The 21,057-nt window shown below is 35.3% G+C and overlaps 1 protein-coding gene across 1 annotated transcript in view; it reads left to right on the top strand.

Annotated features, from left to right (window-relative positions):
* Nucleotides 1-21,057, top strand: part of ADGRA1 (adhesion G protein-coupled receptor A1) — a 267,200-nt gene that overhangs the window by 23,283 nt on the left and 222,860 nt on the right. Inside the window, exon 2 of the mRNA XM_032695218.1 lies at nucleotides 19,044-19,115. Within this exon, the coding sequence (XP_032551109.1) occupies nucleotides 19,044-19,115 (72 nt within the window). The remainder of the gene's footprint in view (nucleotides 1-19,043; nucleotides 19,116-21,057) is intronic.

Here is a 21,057-nt window from a genome sequence, read left to right on the forward strand (position 1 = left end):
GAGAAAATATATTTACCCTGGAGCAGATCAAAAGTGCTGCAGGCATACATTAATTGATGCTTTGGAGTAATAAGCTTACTGGGGATGGACTTGAAATAATGTGGGACTTTTTTCTTTTCTTTGAAGTATGCAGTACTTCACATGGTCAGAAACAGGTTTGTCAATGTACAAGAGAATATATCAATCAACAAGATAATTCCTGTATTTTACTACCAAAACCAATCAGAAATGTATTTTAAATGTAAGGGAAATGCAAGTAAACCCTCATGAATGCTGATGGAAGTGTAGTTAGCTTATGCTGCTGGTTTTGTTTTGTTAATTTGCTAAGTGTTGACATATTAAACAAAGTTCATATCCTTTTTATTTATTGGTGCATGTCAGCTGCTGTCTATAATGCAACATGTGCTCAGGGCAATATATGCAGGGAAATATTTATTTTGATTTTTTTGGCAAGTTCAGGTCAGCCGCACATTTTGTTATTTTACTTTTTTCTTCCCTCCACTTCCCTTAAGTCAGGAACCATAGCTTCCTGTAATGTGGCTTTTGGATATTCTCTAAGGAAATTGAATTTCTGGATTCCAAAGCTGCCCATCTTGAGTGCAAGAGCTCTTCTTTCTTCATGAAAACATGTTTATGAAACTATATAGCTTAGGAAAATTTTAATCAGCTTTATGAAAGTTCTTTCTCTTTAAACCTAGTAGTAAAGGTGAAGAAATTTAAAGATAAAGGCACATCGTGAAGTTTAGAAAACTGTCTTGAATGTGCATAATAACACTGTAGGATTTAGAAATTTGTATTCCTTTTATTATAGAATCAAACCCACCCCTGAATATAGAAAATACTTTGCCTAGTTTACAGACTTAACATTCCAAAGCACTATGGCCAAGAGCTCCACCTTTATTTTGAGCTTATGGAACTGTTAGGAGCTCCATAGCCTTCTCTGGGAACAGAGTGAATGTTGAAAAGTATTGTGTCCAGTTGGAATGCAAACTTATTGTATTTTTTTAAGTTATGCTGCACGTTAGGAAGTAAGATATTGGAATTTTCACTTAAGATGTAATTCATTGGGGAGTGAATGAGGGTAGTGGTGGTTTGCAGTTGATTTTTGCTGCTCATTCTTTCTGAACTATGCAGCTGCAAAATTATGCAATATAAACTATGCAGCTAGAAATTTTACACGTCTTATGAATATTATATGCCTCGGGCTAATACAGCTTATAAAATCTGGTGGCAAGCTTAAAGAAACATAAATGAAATAGTATCAAGTGTACTGCATAAGCTTGTTGATACAATGTCATTTAACTTATATTCAAGTTAAATAAGAACTCTCTTAATCTTATTCTTGCATGCCTCTTAAAGCCCACAATAATTTTGTATATATTTTTTAAAACATTTATGTAATAAATTGCTACCTAAAATGTGTAACTGCTGACTAGTCAGTGGTTAGCTGATGATTTACAGATGGGAGTGAGATGATCCAGTTTGCAGGCCAAGGAGCTTTTTATAGTTCTGGTGTATCATTTGGATAAAATTGCAACCATGGATGCTTTAGAAGAAGGATGATCAAGTAGTTAAGTGAGGTACCTCTTGTTAGGTTACTAAATTTGTTCTTTATTTGACTGTGGTGAGTATGCTGAAACTTTCTGGGACATTCATTAAAACATCTATCTCTTGGACATTTCTGAAGAGAATACTGAAATCTAAAAAGTGTGAGAAAGTGATAAAAAGTCAATTCACTTTTATAATTTAAGTCTAGTTCTGTTATTTGCCTCAGTGCCTCTGTCCTGAGTCTTCTTCCCTGGGCCTCTTCTGGCTGTTGCCTATCTAGGACCTCACTTCCACATTTCACTGCAGCTGCTGAGCTAAGCTTGTTCTGATGAAGGTTTCTGAAGCGTATACATTGATATTCTGCATTGGTAAAATGGGTAGTCTCTGAGAATATTTTAGCTCTGAGCAAGGAGTTTAATGTGGTGGGCAATTGCCTAGAAACATGAAAAAAGATTTTTGAACTGATCTAGATTTCAGTGAGACTAAGTATTAAACCAGTATAATTTAATATGATTTTGAAAGTGTCAGGCTCAGATGTGAAGACAGTCTTCTTGTAGTTTTTAAACCTCTTTTAAAATTATTCTTTTCATTTTGTAAATGTAAAAAAGCAGAAATAATACCTAAGATAAAAGAGATATCTTAAACAAAAAGACAGCAAAGTACAATGTACAGAGCAGCCCTGTGATTGTTGCTGTATAGTCACATGCAAGAGTATGTTGTAACTTGTATTATTTGCTTTTAATAATGTCACAAGCTTTAAAAATGTATAAAATAGAGATAAATTGAAGAAAAAAACTCATTCTGAAAAGCACTAGTCTGTTATAGACAGAATCAATGTTTGTGGTGAAATCTATAAAATCTTGAAGATACTTGTGTTGCTGGGTCAGATGGTGTTAACTGCATCATCAATGGTTTTGTATTCTTTTGGCATTCTCCAAATGAGGTTGGTAGTTGACTCTTTTTTTCAGTTCAACTCCAAGGTATTTCGGGAAGTTATTAAACATTAATTTTGCTATTTTATTAATATTATTCTCCTTCTCCCTTCTTTCTTGATAGTTGAACAGATGTTATAGCTGTGCAAGTGTCTGATTGCAGGCTCTAGTGCTAGCAGTAGGTCCTTCAAATTCTGAAATCAACTTTAGAAATAATCTTTAAAAGGTTTACAAGAGTAACCATCTTATTTTGGAGTACAAACCATAATTGGAAATGTGATTTCATCTACTTTAAGATAAATTTGCGGTCACATGAACTGCAGTAATAGTGATTTATCACACTGTAAAAGATTGGTGCAAGCTCAAAGACTTACTCAACAGTGAGTGTTTTCATGAGACTTACTGTCAAGGCAGGTATAGGGGAGATTTTGTTTTTAATACCACAAATGATTTAGTTGATCAGAGTGAGAGTAGACTGGCAATTTATAATTGACAGACTAAGTCTTTCTGTCAGGCAGTATTAGGTGTGGAGGGAAGGTCAGTGAATGCCGCCACAGTTTTTCATTGCTTTTGGTAGCCAAGTACCTACATAAAAGTCAATGTTAAAATTTCACCAAGTGACAACTGACTTAACCCTTCCTGCACCAATTCCCAATGCAGCCACTGCCGTGAGCTGTTACACCCATAAATGAAAGTACTCATCATTAGCTGAGTTCAGTTGTCATCCTAATCTACAAGATGGCTGTAAATTTTAAAAACTTGTGCCCTTCAAATATGTATAGAGATTATATGTAAAGAAATTTTGACAGTCAAAATCTTCCTTTCAAACCCAGGTACTTAAAGCACTCTGTAAAGGTGTCATGGAGTCCAGCAATCTTTTTGATTTATTCTCTACACTGAAGAGAAAGCTGAGAATACAGCAGCATCTGACACCTTGATGGAGTTCTGAGATGTGTTCTGAGAAAGGATTTGTTTACTGATGCCTTTAAGTTTATGGTGAGCTCTGTGGATCAGCAGCCAGATTTTCTTGTGCTGGATTTTAAGTCTTTTGGTACAGAGCATCTGCTAAGTGGAAGTGATTTCAGGCTTTACAGCGTGAATTTGCAAAGTCAATACTCTGTGTAGCATATTCCCATCCTTTTAACCTTGTTTGATCAGACCGTGTCATGCTATTGCTGCATTTCTGTCAGATGAAGATGAGATGGTAGGGTTTTACTGAAATGTAACTGCTTTAATGGAATCTGTAAAATGAATATATGTATGTGTGTTGGCTTTCATACATAGTTATTTAATAAGAAGCTTGGGGTGAAATTAGCTTTGCCTAAACAATGCTAGAGTTGTCTTTAGCTTTCCCGAGTTGACTGATGCATCTCAGCTAATTCTTGCTCACAGTTTTTGTTGTCATGGTAGTTCTCAGCTCTGCAATTCTCATTCATCCTAGTGCTCAGGTTGAAATCAGTGAAGTGGGAGGGAGAGTCGCTTTGCTCGGAGTTGTAGCCTGAAACTCCGGAAATTTGATTTTTTTGCCAACTCACCCAGAAGTCCAAAACCACATGAATAATTCTCTTTCTGGTACTTTGGTTGACTTTCTGTGGAATAATAATACTTAGAGAAATGGGTGTAATTTTAAGGGTAAAGAATACTTAGATGTGCTTTATAAAAAAAAGAACAATAGAGCTTCCAGTGGTAGGGACCTAATCAAGCTCATCTCATTTTTTGCTTCTACTAGATCACTCTGGATTTTGTCTTTGATCTTAAAGCCTGTGTGCAAGTTAAATATTTTTGTTTCCATTATTCCTTTGCATCTGATCTAACTGTTCCCGATACCTATTTTATTTTGCACTGGAAGCTAAGGGAGCTTGAAATCCTGTGTTTATTCATGTTCTGTGCTATTATCCAGAAAGATTATTGCAAAATAAATATAGTTCTGGTTCCATTCTGCTACAACCAGTGAGAGAAGGCTTTGCAATGAAAATAACCCTTGACACTTGGCATAATTCATAAGGCAGTTTGCCATTTTAAATGTCTGAAAATCTGCTCCCTTAAAGAAGGTTAAGAAAATTCTGTTGGCCAAGGAAAAGTGCCTTCAGAGTAAGAAATGATATATTTTTGTGTCGTTTAGTATGCATCTTACAGTAATAAAAAAGGACACAGCAGATACTTCCTTTTACTTTTCTACAGTTCCCTTTTGGTCCTGGCTATATGCAGCTGGTTTAGTGTAGTACTTTAAGGTTTAAAAAAATTTTCAGTACACACAGCATGGTAATGGTTTTCAGATGCACATGTATCACAATAGATGGCTGTTGTGTCATTCATTACTGTAGATGTAAGAAACGTCAAAAGCAATTTAAAATTACAGTTATCTTGGCTTTGCTGAATCCCAAGATAATGTCTAAGTATCTACGCAGTAGTGTCTGAAAGGTAACACATCCCCTTTGTAGGAGTGATTAGTCTGATAAAGGAAACATTTCTGAGTGGTACCTCTCCAACATCTGTAACTCTAAAGTGATGGAAATTATTACAAATAGAGTCTTTGTAGACAGAAGTGTGAAAATAACATCTAGGAAACATAAGTTTCTGTTTCTTTGTTAGAGAAGTTTAAAGTCGTGCTTGTATCTAGTATTAGATTATTCAGCAGCAGTTGTATAGCTTTTAGTTAAGAAGTGCTTCAGAGCTAACAGTCTGAATATTTTGCTGTGAGAAGAGCCCTCAGGGACACTCAAAATGAAGCTGCTTGATGAGATTCCCAAATTCTTATTCTCCTTCTAACTTATTGCTACCTGAAGAAAGCTCTGGGTGAGTGTGAATGCCCTGTGGATGTGGGCTCAGTCATCAGCACCTCCTGGCATTTTCCCAGTCCTAGACACAGGGAGACTGTGTCGAGTCCCGCCATGCTGCTTGTGTGCTTGGAGAATCCTGGCTTCTTTCCCTTCTCAAAAGTAGTTGACAATCCCAAAGGTTTGTTGTGAGCTCCAGAGGAAACGGGTGGAGTGTACTGCAGGGGTGACTGCTGTGCCCTCCTGTGGCAGGGGAGTACCGGGCTCCTGCCGTGTCAGGCAAATTCTTACGTTTTGGGATTCCAAGGTCTGTTACAGTAGAGTACTTAGAGTTTTAGAGTTTGAGGGGGAGGAAGGAAGCATTGCAGAAGCCATGACTCGGTAGTTTTGGGGGGAAAAAAAAAGAACTGTTTTTGTAAGAATTCCTCTGGTGTGCCTAGATGGCACACTTGGGCCACAGAGGGTTTTTTTGTCTTTTGTTTTTTTTTTTTGTATCCGTGTTATCTGTGAACTTCTTGTTTTAAAGAAAATTCACAACCAGACTTCTCAGAGACGGAGATTTAAAAAAGTGCCAAATCCCTCAAATAGTTGTCGTCTTGAAATAAGATGCATTTTGTACGTATAGAAACATTTTTGAAATTAATGGAAAAGCAAATCAGAGCATGACACAGTAGGTAATATTGCTGTAGGTAGACAACTGATGTGGATGTGTTAAACTTGGCTTCAGGTATATTGTTCTTATGGGAGTGTGTGCTTATCTTGCCATGAAATGCTTTAAGGTAATGTTCTATTATACTAGATAAATATTCAAATTGGTTAGACCGGAATCATACATAATTAAGACATTGAGCTATTCTTATTAATATTATCCCTAGTCTATACTGAATATAATTGGTTTTACTCAGGAGCAATTAGTTTATGATTGCTTGTCTTATGGGAAGGATTTGGAATGAAAATGTTTCTTTTTAGTCTAAAAGTACTTAATTTAAAGATTACAATGAAAAGGCATATTTGAAGTATAGGTTGGTGCTTGTGTTACAATCTTGAAAGAGTTTATTTTTGGAAATTAAATTCGTGCTTCTACCTAATGTTTAATACACAAAGCTTTCAGAAAGCTTGGAAAAGGAGGACTTCTAATATCTTTTAACTATGCTGTGGCACTTATTGAGGCTAATTTGTGTCATCAATGTCTATATTTCTTTAAATGCCTTTCTGATGTTCTATAAGAACTTGGAGTCTGATGGAAGGTCAGTAAACAAATTTTAGAGAAAGGGGCCTAACAAGCAAGGAATACCAAAGTTAGCTAAATTCAATAGAGGAAACACAGAAGAAATAGATATTTAAATGAAGCTTGAAGGAAAAATATCGTATTTACTCTCTCTTTAGTCATTGTAATAACATAGAGGGGAAAACTGATCGAAACAGCACTGAAATATTCAGGTTTAATGTTACAAACCTTATTTGATAATCCAGAGAGTGCATGTTACAGACCTTTTTTTGTTATCATCTGGCTGGCACTTGGCAGCCTTTAGGATATGTTATATGGTTTCAATCTAAATTCAGTAATGGGACCAATTATTTGTACTAGCTACTTGCTGTCTTAAATACTATACATTAGTTATGTCCTATGCTAACAGAGTAAGCACAAAATGAGGATCTGATAAGTGTCACTTGTGCGTATAAACAGTAAAGAAATAACAACTGTGTGTGTTGCCTGTAGTACAGTTAAAAATGAGAAAATAGCATTTTAATGGAAAAGAAACAGATGACTACCCATGCTGATTTTGGCTGTTACTAGAATTGTCTGTTGTGCTCTGTACTTGTACTTTCTTGTCTTTTGTGGATAATGCATCATCCATACTGGTAAACACCACTGTCCATTACTCTAACAACGGCTTACCCAAAGAGTGAATGTCTAAGCTATTTGTTTTAGGCATTATTTAAGGACATGATCTTTTTTTGTTGTTCTAGTTCAAACAGGCCCTACTGCTTTCCTAAAGAACAAAAGTTGTGTATCACTTGTGGACCAGTTTAGTAAATAGCTCACTAATTGTATGCGCATCAGAAAAAACAATCTCTAACTTACTTTAGTACTCATAGCTATACTCTCTGACCCTGCTTTTGTTTCTTTTGTGCATTTTATTTCTTCTTTTCTTTCTGAAGACAGTCTCTGTTTTTAAAAATAGATAAGTGCAACTGGTCTGACTTATCCTTTCATGTAATTTCAAGCATCCCTGAAAGGTGTTATGACTCTTATTATTTATTCAAGGATCTGAAGGCACTTCTGAAAAAACAATAAATTATTCTGTCGTTGTTATTTTAGGAGAACTTTTAAAACCACTAAAAGAAATGAATTGGGAAACCACTAGGAATAACCGAGTTTCACTTAGCGTAGCTGTGATTGCTTCAGGACATGATTCCCTGCAAAGGCTTTGGAATTCCTTGTGAATTTTGTTGCCAGAGTTTATTATTTTAAAAGCAATGCATTCATCTACAGTTATTGTACAGCTAAATGTTTGTGGAGCCGCTTGGCAGAAATGCACACCGTGAGGTAAAGCTGAATATTTGCAATCAAGTATCAAACAAAAGGTGGTTGAATGAGCTGAACATTGACTAATGTGAAAGAAATAGACACAAAGCCAGGTAGGAAAAAGTTATTTGTGTAATGGAAATGGAATCAAATGTTAGATGTCTTTGTATTATTTATACCAGTGTTTTGAACAGTTGTGCTGAAAGCTTTATTTCAAAGATTGTGGCTATAGCTAAAATGGAAAGAACATCAAATATTGAACAACACAGCCTTGGTAAGACAATTTTAAGTACCTGAGCCGATAGATAGCATGTGAGACTGAGATTAAAAAAAGACAAATCACAAGTGAGACTGTCTTTGACCACTTTAGCTTGGAAACTGAGAGGTAGATGGACTGAGATGATTGCTGTGTTACATTCATTACACGGGGTGAAAACTGCCTTCGTAAACGTCTTAGGAGAATCTTGTCTTTTAGCCCATTTTCTTAAGGTAACCACATTCCCCTTCAGGAGTGCAAAATCTCTTTGAGGCATAAAACACGAGGACATTGCTTAGGCTTAAAATTAGTACCTTTGGCTAAGTACATGTTTAATAGTTAATTCTGTGTACTGATTTGGCACACCTTATTATAATTTCAAATTGGAAATAAAAAGATGGCTGAAAGTTTAGTTATTTCTAGAAGAAATCAGTAAATGCTTTTTCTGTATATATATTCAGTAAAATTATATTAACATAGAGAATTTTTGAAGTAAACACTTTAATAATATTAATTAGTGCTGGAAACAATGGATATTCTATAAAGGTTATCTACAATAAATGTTATTTCCCAATAGTTTTCCAGTTTGACTTAGGTGGGCAGTATAGAACTAGGATTTGTTATGACAGAGGTTGGCTTTATGGTCTCACTTGTGACATATGGATCCTGAAAGAAACTATTTTAAAGGAAGGCATTGTCACAGATGTAAAACACATTCAGCCTGTAGGCTACAAATTGGAGACTTTGATGTATAACCCCTAGTACAAATATTCTTGATCTGGTTAGATACCCATGTTGGGTAAAGCAGGAGATTCAGGAAAAGCTCAAGGTCTGCATCCTCATGTTTAGGGTTCCTCAGTCTGACACTTGTGACAATTCTTTTGCCATAAATGTCTGATCTCTGCAGTAGGTATAGAGTAGAGTACTTATGTGCTATCCGAATTAAAATTTTTAAGGGATTGTTCCATCTATTGAAGTCCACTTTAGAAATAGTGCTCAAGGCCAAAGTAATCCACAATGGCTAATATCTCAGTTACAAAAAGAGTGTCATCATTTTACCACTCTGAGCAGTTCTGTCATCAAACTGCATCTGCTTTGGGCAGGAGGTGGGACTGGATGACCTATGGAGGTCCCTCCCAATCTAGGTGATTTGTAGATATAAATTATCTGTGATCCTGCATTTTCTGCCTCAACTGCACACTAGCTCCAATCTATTTTTTAAACAGATTTTTCAGCCTTAAAACACCAGCAAAAAGAACTGTAAACTGGTATAATGGACTGTATGCATCATGTGGGGTTCACTTTCCTGCCAACTGTTTAAAATGTTGGGCTCTCACTCTGCCAGAGTATGTATCAGTAGTTGTCTGAAGTACTTCAGAAAAATTTCTTTGTCACTCCCTATTAGCAGCTAAAACTCTGTTCTCTCAGTCTTTGAAACCAAATGGAAAACTAAGAGGAGCCTTCTGACATGCAGTCCTACTGGTTGAGGCAAAATAGAACAAACAATTTAGATTTCATAACCTAACTCTTTAAAATATATCCTTCTGAGAAAAGACTTTCTTTTCAAATTCAGCTAGGAATTACTTAATGTTATCAGACCAGTCTTTTTTTCAGGATTTCAGTTTTCATATATATTACCCAAAGGATCCAGAATGAGTTCTGTATTTTATTGAATTACCAGAAGATACACATCATCATTTTAAAAAAATACAACTGCAAATAGCTCTTTCACAAAACACAATTACAGTCCCAGCAGAACCTATGAGTTAAGCTATAACCATTATAAAACCAAATCAGTTTTGGGGAAAATAAAAATAATTACTCCAACGGAAACATCTCAGTATTTTTCTGGATTTATATTCAGCAATTGTTACTTAACTGTTGTAGTAACTGAGATACATGAGCATTTTGAAGACAATTCTGAGCAAAGTTTTCAGAAATAATATGGGAACTTTATAGTGCTGTTTTAGAAATATGTGCACGATTAGCAAAATGGGGAAAGCAAAATGGGTGTTTCAGGGTTTAAAAGAAGAGCAGTGGCTGAATAAGAGTAGTGCTGAAAAGATCTTATGAAGGAAATAAAAGGTTATATAAGAACTGTAATAAACAAGGAATGGTGACTCAGGAAATATTACTCTTTTTCCAAAATGACTTAGAAGTAAGTTATATTAAAATCCAAATTAGGAAAGGTGAGTTATTTCTTTTAAAAATTTTAATTAAGTTTTAATAATTTATTTGGCTATCTTGTTAAAATTCTTAAATATAAGAATTCAAAACTTTTTGTAGAATAAAGCCTCCTGACTGTATTCTAAGTAATGCAAATAATGGGTGTGGCCCACCTGTGAGAGCTGCAAGGCACTTTGGGATGCTGGTGATTATTTGGCTGAGCAGTAGAGTATAAACCCAGGAGAGAGGATGGGTTATGCTGACCTTGCCATGAATCACAGTGGCAAATCACTGCAGTAACCATTTTGAAATGGGGAAGCTAAATAAACTTCTTAATCCCAGTGAAGTGAGTGTAAAAATTCATGTCCTATAGGATAAAAGTGTTTCTCAGCTCTTGTCTAATTGGTGCCGAGCATGCTGAAATGCTCAGATTGTTCTCTCAGCTGCTCTGCTCTTCCTGGTGTTTGCACCATTGCTGTTTGTGAATTGTATAAAAGTGTGAATGAGAAACCAACAAATTTAAGAATGTAATCTCCACACAGTATCAACTGAGTTGAATGAAAAGCGCATCTAAAGCTAATTCTCCCATAAACAATCACTTCATTAAATCAATTTGCATATTACACAGTCTTACTCAGTGGGAAAGAACTTTGTATTTTTTTCATATTCTGTATCAGTCTCATTTTTCCCCACTAAAAATGGATTTTAAATATATATTCATTGAATGAAGGATGTGCAGTGAGTCAAAGGCAAAACCAAGGCATGCAGACCCATGCTGTCACCAGTTGCCTACATATGCTTTTAGAAGTGGTGTTTTATCGCAAGTTCAGACATAAGGATTTCCTTTTCATTGTGGAGGGAGCTTTGAACAATTCCTCTCTTTCTCCAAAGAAAATGCTGACAATAGAATCTTTGATCTTCAAAAACTAATGCACATGATGAATTTAATTCATGTAAATAATTTTGCTAGACTCAGTAGGACCCATTACAGAAAGTTAAACACACATAACTGTCTCTACCATGCACATGGTAGGTATAGTGATGTAGTCCAAAAGGTAAATTAGATAAAATTATCTCTTCAAAAGAAAATGCTGTCTTATCAAAAGATCATGTATTTGTGTTTTTTAAAATTACATTTGAAAAAGTTGTCTGCACTCAAGTTCAAAACTTATAAAAGTAGGATTTATGCAGACAGTTTAATGATGTTCTGAGTACGTGTACACGTAATAAAATAGTAATGATTCATCACATTTTTATATACTCACATTCTATGTTCAGTTCAATATTATGTGATTTTAGGAAATAGCACTGCATAATTCTGGTCTACATACTATTTATATTGTCAAGCCTTTTTCTGCAATCATCCACTAATGACATAAGTTTTCCAGCTACTGACTTTATTGAATACAATTGATTAAACCTGAGCATAGAATCCTATATGGCACTGGCTGTTCACTGATCTATAGAAATAACCTTTAGACCTTAAAGTTCTCGTATAAAAAGTTTTAATAGGATCATAGAAATAGAAATTTGCTGGTGCTTGACAAAAGTCATAAAATAGACAAGTACATTTCTTTTCTGAAGTACTTACAGTCCTATTAGTAATGCTTTGATTCCTACTGCTTCTTGCCCTGTCAGTTAATTAATATCATCCTGTAGTGGAGTGGGCTTGTTTCAGAAGCTGAAAACTCTTTAACTCCCCCACTGTTAAGAAATCGTATTGAAATTTCTATTTGAAAGTGACCTTGCTGCTTCCTTTTGTTAATACATTAATACCACTAAACCAGTATTAGGGAGAGAATGAGTTGTGTGTCCTGCTAGTGATGATAATATTTTGTTTTACTGTTTGAATTGTGTGTTGCTTACACAAAAAGGCTCTTGAATATGATTTTACTTAATTAAATCAGTTGGTGAGATAATTAATGCAAGAACTTTCTGGCTTTGGTATTTTGAATGTGACCTAGCAGTCTCTCATATCACCCTAGAGGACTATTGATGAAAAGCCACCAGTATGAGCAACAAAGCCACAAAAATAAGAATTTTGCCTTATACTTTGAATTACTGAAAGTGGGGCTGTTGAACAGTGATTTTCCACAAAAGCAGTATTGTGTTTCCATAACATGAGCGATCAGCTACAGTTACTCCTACATTCCGTTAAATGTATGACAGGCTATTAGCATTTCTTTGCACTTTTGGAAGTGCATTTAAATAAATAATTACCTAAATGGAAATTTCTTGATGCTTATGCTTTCATTGCTTCTTTTGCTATCATCACATAGTTTCGAGATCTGGAAATAGCAGTTCTGCTGGTACCGTGCTAGTTAGAAGGATAATTAGTACACTGTTATTGCCTTTTTGGCTGTAGCTGTTTGTAGGTTTTTCCCACATGAACTTGCTAACTACCACAGAAGGCAATTTTTGAATATTTTTCTGTTTTCACTAATGCTTAGGATTGGTTATGCTGCAAGTGAATGGATTTAACAAAAACTGGTATATATTAAAGATGATGATAAAACCAGCTGGACTTGGAGGTGATGAGAGACTAGGTTTTATTGCTTCCTATGGGATTTTTGTCTGATTCCTTTTAAGAATGCTGACCATACACTTTGTTTAGTTTGAAAAGACAATGGGCCACAATCCCCTTCAGGAAGAGAGGTGTCCCTTTAAAGCATTATATGCATCTTTAGTATTCTGATAACTTATCTTTATGCTTTTTAAAATTTGATATTTACAAAGTCAGACAGAGAAGCAGGCACTCTGAATTACTGTACACAAATACTGATATATAATGAATTGATAAATACTTCTCATATCTTTACAAGTTTTTCCTCCTTTCTGTTTGGGTATCAAGCTATACAGATGTCCACCTCACTCCATTCATCTCATGAGCTGTCAGTACTGTTTTCAGTCCTTTTTCTCTTTTCACTTGTTCAATCAGTTTTGTTATTGTTCTATGACTTCTCTCTCAGTTTATCTGTATAGTTCTAATATTAATCTGTTGAAGTCCTAGGGTGTAGCTCAGCTGTGGTTTTCAGTTTGGAGTGGGAAAAGTGCTGGTACTACCTGTATTTTATGATAACTCCATGTTTCTACATGTGTGGTACAAAAAGAAGGAATCCTTTTTTTCTTTTCTACTCCTGCTATGTTTGTGGTTCAAGCTACTTCTTAATTTGTTCCTGTGGTGCAGCTCTCAATGAATTATGGATGTTGTGGGAATAAATAATGTTCTGGTTTACTGAGAAGGGTTTTGAAACCTTAAAGGAAAGGTTTAAAAAAAGTTAAAGTTTTAAGAAAACTTAGTTTTTCATTTTACACTGTAGCATTACAGTATAAATGATTCTGGTCTTATTCTGATAGCATAAAGAAATTAAATACATTTTTCCTTGCCATTGTGTCCAAGGCATGTCTACTCTCACTCCCTATGTATCTAACCACATGTAAATAGAGCAAATGGCTTAAACTGCAGCATGTCAGTTATTGTCAGGCTTCCATGAGAAATTATTAGCTACTATTCATACTTGGTATTTTAAAATAAAAGATAGTCTGATTTGCCTGATCTTAAGTTAGTATGTAAGAGAAACTGCAGAACTTGAAACACAGTTTCTGAACACAGCCCCAACACAGTGGTCCCAGATATACAGTCTTAGTGGACCAAGCTTTCTATCTTTTGTCAAATTATCTTGGTTCTGTCTAACACACCTTTTTACTTGAGAAGTGGAAAACCAAATAGGAATAGGAGGAAATACACAGCAGGGTCAGGTGTGGTTTGTCTTCTGGTTGGTGTTTCCTATAGCACTTCAGTGTCCCTTTAGCTGGGTTCAGTGAGTAGGGCTTAAAGGAAGGATTTTGGAGGGATTCATTTTCTAGGCATGGTCTATTAGCTAGACACAGGACTGGGTCATGTCTTGTCTGTACCAGCTCCTGGGCTTCTCAGCAGAAAATCAAGTGAAAGTTGACATTTTACTGTTTTTTTCATGACGTTTGGCTGGGGGCTTTTTGCTTGTGGTTTTTGTGTATTTTCCCCTGTGAGTTTTATCAGAGGAAATACATATTTTCAGTAATGGATCACACTTCCTTCTATGTTCACTATGCATTTGGGAATCTAAATGCCTTGTCTTGGATTTGGTTATCTGAGCTGTACTTTCTCTGTGGATGCACTGCTGTGTGAGCTCACTGGCTCTAGGCTTTACTAGTGGATGCAGCACCATCCTACTGAAGAAGCTTCAGCTGTGGAATTTGTTTACTCTAATATCAAATGAACCCAAGTCCATTGACTTTGGAGGCATGATGAAAAGATTCCTTCTGTCTACTTGAGAGGTTGTAGGAAGTTGAAGTGTGTTTGCGTTATGATTGAGAACTTTTTATTTGATACTTTTAAAATCCTACAGTAAATTCTCTTATGCTGGGCATGTTTTGTGCTTGAATGACACTTTGTTGTACCAGGACTGCATAATTTTGTACTCTGAATGGTATCACCCAAAAATCGTAGCATCAGTTTAAGCAAACTGTGATTTGTGGCTTGTTTAATTCAAATGGAAGAAAGAAAATTAGAGATACTGCTTTTATCCTTTTAGAACAATTTATTCTTTTAGGTATGTCTATGCTGCTACACGAAGAGGTCCAGGAGAGTGTGGAAGCTCATTTACTGCCCATGCTTCTCCACTGGCATGATTTTGGTCCTTGTGTTTATGTGAGGTTTGTTGGTTTGTTCCCAGTGCAGGATGGATGAAATAGTGTGCAGCCTGTGTTGCAGCACATCAGAGTTGTGCGTTTGTGTCATGAAACCACACACATGGATTACTTGCTTTAGGATGTCAGTGCATGTCAGGAGACGGTGTTTGAATTTTATCCCTTCAGAGCATGCAGGAATAGTGCTGGAAGGCTCCACAGGGCCAGGAAAGGACAAACCTACTGTAGAGTTAATATTTTCTGAATAGGCTCCCTGGGGTAAAATGTCCCCCTAAGTGTTTTGGGAGAAGGAGCAGCAGAGACGTAAGATTTAAAGGGTCAACTGAAGTGAGCAAATGGTTCATAATATGTCTGATCAGCAGAGCGGTTCTGACTCATGAATTGCTCCCCAATACTGTTTTAGTTGTATCCCATGAGAGCTGGGGCTGAAAGGACCTTGATTTGAATTTTCAGTTACTTGGGGTTGATCTGTTAATATATTGTACAATGACAGTTTGCAAACTGAACTTTAAAATAAATACTTATTAGAAAGCTTCTCTGGGAAACTTTTTTCTTAAAAAAAAAAAAAAAACAAAACAAACAAAACAAAACAAACAAAAAACCCCAAAACCAAACAACCAAAACAAAGCCCCAAACAAACAGAAAAAAAACGCACAAAGAATCCAACCCCAAAACAACCCCAAAAAACCTTTAGGTAGATTTTGGGTTTGGAAGATAGCTTCACTGAAATAAAGGGTGCTCATTTTCTTAGAATTTCTTCTACCAGAATAAAATATTGAAAATGTGAGATTCTTAGCACATGGGTAGAAACTGATAATTGTTAAAACCAGCTGCCTAGTTGCAATGTGTAGTGAGATTCATTACTGTGATTCACTAGCACATCAGAAGACAAACAAACAAACAAAAAACAACCAAGTGAAAATGCTATAGATAAATAAAATGTGAGAACTGCTTAATCATAGTGGGTGCATAGCAGTAGTTAATTTTTAAAATCCAGTCTATATTTAAACTTTTATTAAAATAAGTGAGTCAGTTTCTGTTACATCTGAAAGTTATGATTTTGTTATAAGCTATCCAAAATCAAATATGTGAATAGCACCTTTTTTTATGTGTTTATTCACCAAACCTTTGGATCAGAAAATAAAAGGGTGCTCTTCACTGCAAAATTTCTGCATGTCTTTATTTAGAAACATCTTTCTAAGCAGGTGACTGTATTCAAGGGAAAAGAGATGTCCCTTCTGTTACTTGTCTGAAGAAATAATGTACAAAATTATTCATTGTAGTTTCAACATCTGTGAGAACCACAATTTGTCCTGGCGTTGATTACTTGAAAAGATTTTTCATCATCTGTAGTTAAATCTCATTTCTGAGTTAGTATACTGAACATTGTAACCAAAACTTTCCTCTCTTCTATCCTCGTTCCCACAGCAAATGTCCTCAGAAGAGAAGAATGTTATGAGTTGCATCAAAAAGTTATAAGTGATGCATTACTCTATGACAAATAATGTGATTTATGTTTGTCAGAGAGGTTATTTGTTGTATTCACAGAATTGACCTTCAGTGCAAACCAAATCCTTCTTGATAACAGCCTGTTGCAAGTTCTTGCACATCTCTAAAGCTAATTAAAAGCAGGTGGATTCTTCCTATGTAGCAGTACCAACCAGTTGAATAAAATGTACATAATTTGTATTGTTACAGAGGATGTTCTTTTCCCTACGGACCTTATTGGAATGCTAGGATTCTCTAAAGCTGTGATTGTGAACAGAAAAAGAATTGTATTTTAACTGTGATAGCCATATTACTTTGTTTATAAAACCTGAATTTTAGTTGGCACTGTAGAGAATAGGAGACCCTGAAGGAAAGTTAATTTTTGAAACTTAATCTCTGCGAAAGTCTCTGTGAAAGTCTGGTGTAAATATTTGAAAGTTTTCACTTAGAAACTCAAATCTACATAGCTAACTTTTGTTTTATTTATTTTTTTTTTAATTTTGTGGTGTCATATTTTTCAAGACAATTTATCTTTCGTAAAAATAAATGAGATAGCAGTGTTGAAGAACATGAACTGTGTTTACTAATTTATGAACTGTGTTCCATTTATGAACTATATGTTCTGCTTAAGTTTGTGATTTATTACTAGTTTGATAGTTTTCTTGAATTTCTAGGAGTTTGTTTTCTGTGGGTTAATGATACTGATTTCAGTCTACACATATAGGGCTGCATGGAGGGAGACACAGAGTAGGAGACCAGCTGACTTGTGCTGCATTTTGATGGAGTTGCCAACAAAGTTCAGACTGCCATCTTTTTCTGAGCAGAATGGAGGGCTGGAAAAACAAATGGGCACCATGAAAATTTTTCAAAGACAGAACTAGTTGTATCTAAGCCAGATGAGAGTTCTGAAGTGCATGTATCTTTTCAAATCAGTCTATGCAGAGCGATCCAAATATAATATTTGTATCTAATGTCATTGTAACAGAGACCAAAGCTGGTCTCTCTGTAACACAGCACATTAAGAAAAATGACCCAGTATGAAATGGAATTTATGATGTTAGTCTTTCCAAACCTAGAGAATTTTAATTTTGAGTCTTCATTTTTTCTTAACTGACTCAAGTTCTGTGCAGCCTCAAAAGAGATGATAAACTGAAAAACCAGAATAAAGTAATAGAATATTGAGAATAAAACAATGGAGCATTTCATGTATTTACATTTTCTAGTTTAGATGTTTTAAATTTTAAACCAGTCATGTCACTCCTCAGATGTATTCCTGTGATGGTAAAAAAGAGTTGGTAGATTAGAAAAATATTTATTGTCATACCTATGATTTTTAATCTGAGAAGTAGAAGGAGGATCTTGTGAGATATGGAGTTTCTTAGTTGATGGAAATAGACTGTGCGTATATTGGAGCATATGTGTGCTTCTGTGTGCTTTCAGATGCATGGGTGTGTTGATCATGATCGATCCTGAACTGCTATTGTGGGTTATACTGTCCAGTTCTGAGTGAGGAGAAATGTTGCTGCACAAGTGTGTTCATTAGCAACGTAGTGTGATAACACACAGGTCAGGCCTGAGCTCTTCTGTTCTCCACGTGGATGGCTCACAAGGTCACATCAAAACACACATTTACGTATGAATTTTAGAAATAACTTGCAAAAAATCTCTAATCTTACTAACATTGCAGTATTTTAACTTTCCTACATCAATAATTATTTTCTCTTTCCCTATGAGTCAGTGTTACATGTTGTTATGTTTGCACCTAGACTTGAGATTTTATGTATTAGATATAAGCTGGGGTAAAAGCACTTACTGTTCATATACAATGGGAAATGCTAACAGTGAGACAAGTTAAGATAGTCTTGTTTAACAGATTGTTTTAAAACTTTACAAAAAGATTTTTAAATAACATCTTCAGAACCAATGCATGTTTGCATTGTACTGCTTCTGAAATAGCTGGGAATATATAGTGGTGGAAAATCACTAAACTAGGAAGAACCACTTGTGAAATCAATAGTAGTTTAATATGAAGGGGAGGAATAGACAACTTTTTAGTGGCCTGGATGCAGGGCCAGTTTGCATGTGTGATGATGGTGGTGCTTGATGGGCCAGGCATAGCTTAATAACTGAATTTCTGCTATGCAGAGGTTGCAACAGGAAAACACTTTTGGACTTGTCTGTTTTTGTTTGTCTCGCCTATAGAAAATCAAATGATTCTCTGTGTATGTCAGCCACTCATGGTATGATTTCTTGTACCTCACTGCAAAGTGACTTTATCGTCCTCTAATCTTGAACTATTTTTAACATGTCTTTTGCTTTATAAGCCTTTTTGCAGACTGGGAAGCCCAACAAGTACCTTTGTGGTAATTTATAATCTACTAGTGAATTGTGGGCATTTAGCAGTGTTAGAATTTTCAAGATGGAAGTAAAAATTAATTTGTTGACATATTTCTTGACTGTACTTTTATTTAATAAAGAAGAAATTATGCACTTTGGGAAATGGTAATCTTTATTTACTGCTATGATGGGAAAATGCAAATGAAACAGTGAATTTTGTGAGTAGTATTTTACAGAGCAGTCACTTACTATAATTACTTGTTTTAAATCAGTGGAATTATCATGTTCTATTAACCAGATTATGTCCTGACTTCTTGTAGGATTCTGAGTAACAACAAGATCTTGTGGTTGAAGAATGGCTCTTTCTTCGGGCTGAGATCCCTGGAGAGACTGTGAGTAACCTCATTCCATCTTCAATTAAAAAGTCTTTGTACTTCAAATATAGAAACAACATCAGATAATGATGCTGAGATGTTCTGAACTGTATTGCACAGTAGAGTTTCTAGGCAGTCATCAGGTTAAGAAACAGCCTAAGAATGAGTGCATGGGGATGAACGTGGAAAATACAGGAAAGCACTGCCATCAATTTGGAACTAAAATAAACATCCAGTCAAGGGCTTGTACTACACTATGTACACTATCACAGTGAAGACTGGTATATGTAATGGTAACACTAATATACCTGACATGTAGTTTGAGTTATTTAACTCGTTGGTCTCCAGTCTTCCATTTTAATTCATACTAATTTTATTTTTTTTTTCTGTATTTTAATTATAATCCCAAGAAATTAGACAGTTCTTATTACTGAAGCAGATGATGATACTGATAAATCTCCATGACTGTGCATTTCTAGCTAGTATTTGGAGGGGGGGAAGAGGAGCTCAGGAGCAGCGAATGAGTTAGGAAGAAAACATTTGGAAACTTAAATGGAAATGAATAAGCAGTAACACCTATACTATAATAACACTACTTTTGGTATATATAGGTCACTCATTTGAGAATAATCATGTGAGCAAGCCTAAAAGGCTACTTTTTATATCTATAGGCAGCTTATGTTGCCAGTGCATCTAAAATGAGTAATTATGTCATGCCTATCTTACAGTATCTCCTGTAGCTTAAGCTAAATAATTTTTACACTGCTTTGTAAGAATACATTCATTATGTTGAGCTGTTGATATAAAGTAGTTGCTGCATTCATGAATGCATGGATATAGTATGAGTATTTCCATATGCAAAGAAATTACATATCAACTAATTGGTTAGTTGATTGATTACATTGATTATATATCAACTAATATTGATGACATATCAACTAATATTTTTACTGTAGATGTGTGTGATGTGCACGTTGTTTATAGTTGTGTAATAAGGTGGGTAAGTATACAATACTGAGATGTTTGGATATTCTAACTATAATATCAAAATAACTTATTTCAAGGTCTGGAGCAATCCCTTAAGCACCTTGAAGGGTTTGGATAAAGCCAGCCATCTGAACATTTGTGTGAAGGAATGCTGCATTTTGTCTACCTGTGGTTAAAAGTCAAATATTAAGATATTAAATGGAAGAGAATATTAAATTGTATGGAATGAAGAGTGGTGTATTATTTACTAACTGGTTTAATCTTAGGTGTAATAGTGATATGAGGTTTGTAAAGAATTTGCAAGTATTTTAGACAAAATTATTTAGAACATAGGATAGGATTACAAATTTATTGCAAGAAGGGAAATTAGTAAATTAAGTTCTAATGTAATGTAAGTAAATCATTACTGTTTAGAACTACAGGAAAACATTTCCTCTGGGGTTTCTTTTTAAGGTTTTATTTACATTGGGCAATGATACTCAGCATGCATTTTTAAGAACTTCAGTAGTTAACTAGTGAGAGAAATACTTCAACCTGAAAAGGCATTTCAAACAGTACTGAGAACAGGGAAAAAACAGAAAAACTGTCTTAGGTGTACTACCTCAAGTACCATCATGATCTAAACCTTTTTCATTGTCTTGTTGTGATTTTTCACAACATTACAGAAGTGAGTATCATCTCCTCTGTATATAATTCTGTTTGGCTGTGGTGTGGCTGTGGTGTTACTACAAAATCCATAAGTGATCCGTGAATTGAAGACTAGAGTTCCAGTGGTGACATTCTCATCAAGTTCAGCCGCTGTTTCTGTTTCATAGAGGGCCACTCTGGCCCCATATGTTTTTTATCAATATCTGTGAAGTCCCTGTTTCAGCTGGAGGGTTGAGAACAGCTGGAATAGTCTATTAGGAGGTGAGTGTGAATGAACTACAGCTGGACGAGTGCTCCTAGCCCTTGGACAAAGGTTTCCCCAACT

This window comes from Chiroxiphia lanceolata, chromosome 8 (assembly GCF_009829145.1).
Source record: "Chiroxiphia lanceolata isolate bChiLan1 chromosome 8, bChiLan1.pri, whole genome shotgun sequence".
Taxonomy (NCBI): domain Eukaryota; kingdom Metazoa; phylum Chordata; class Aves; order Passeriformes; family Pipridae; genus Chiroxiphia; species Chiroxiphia lanceolata.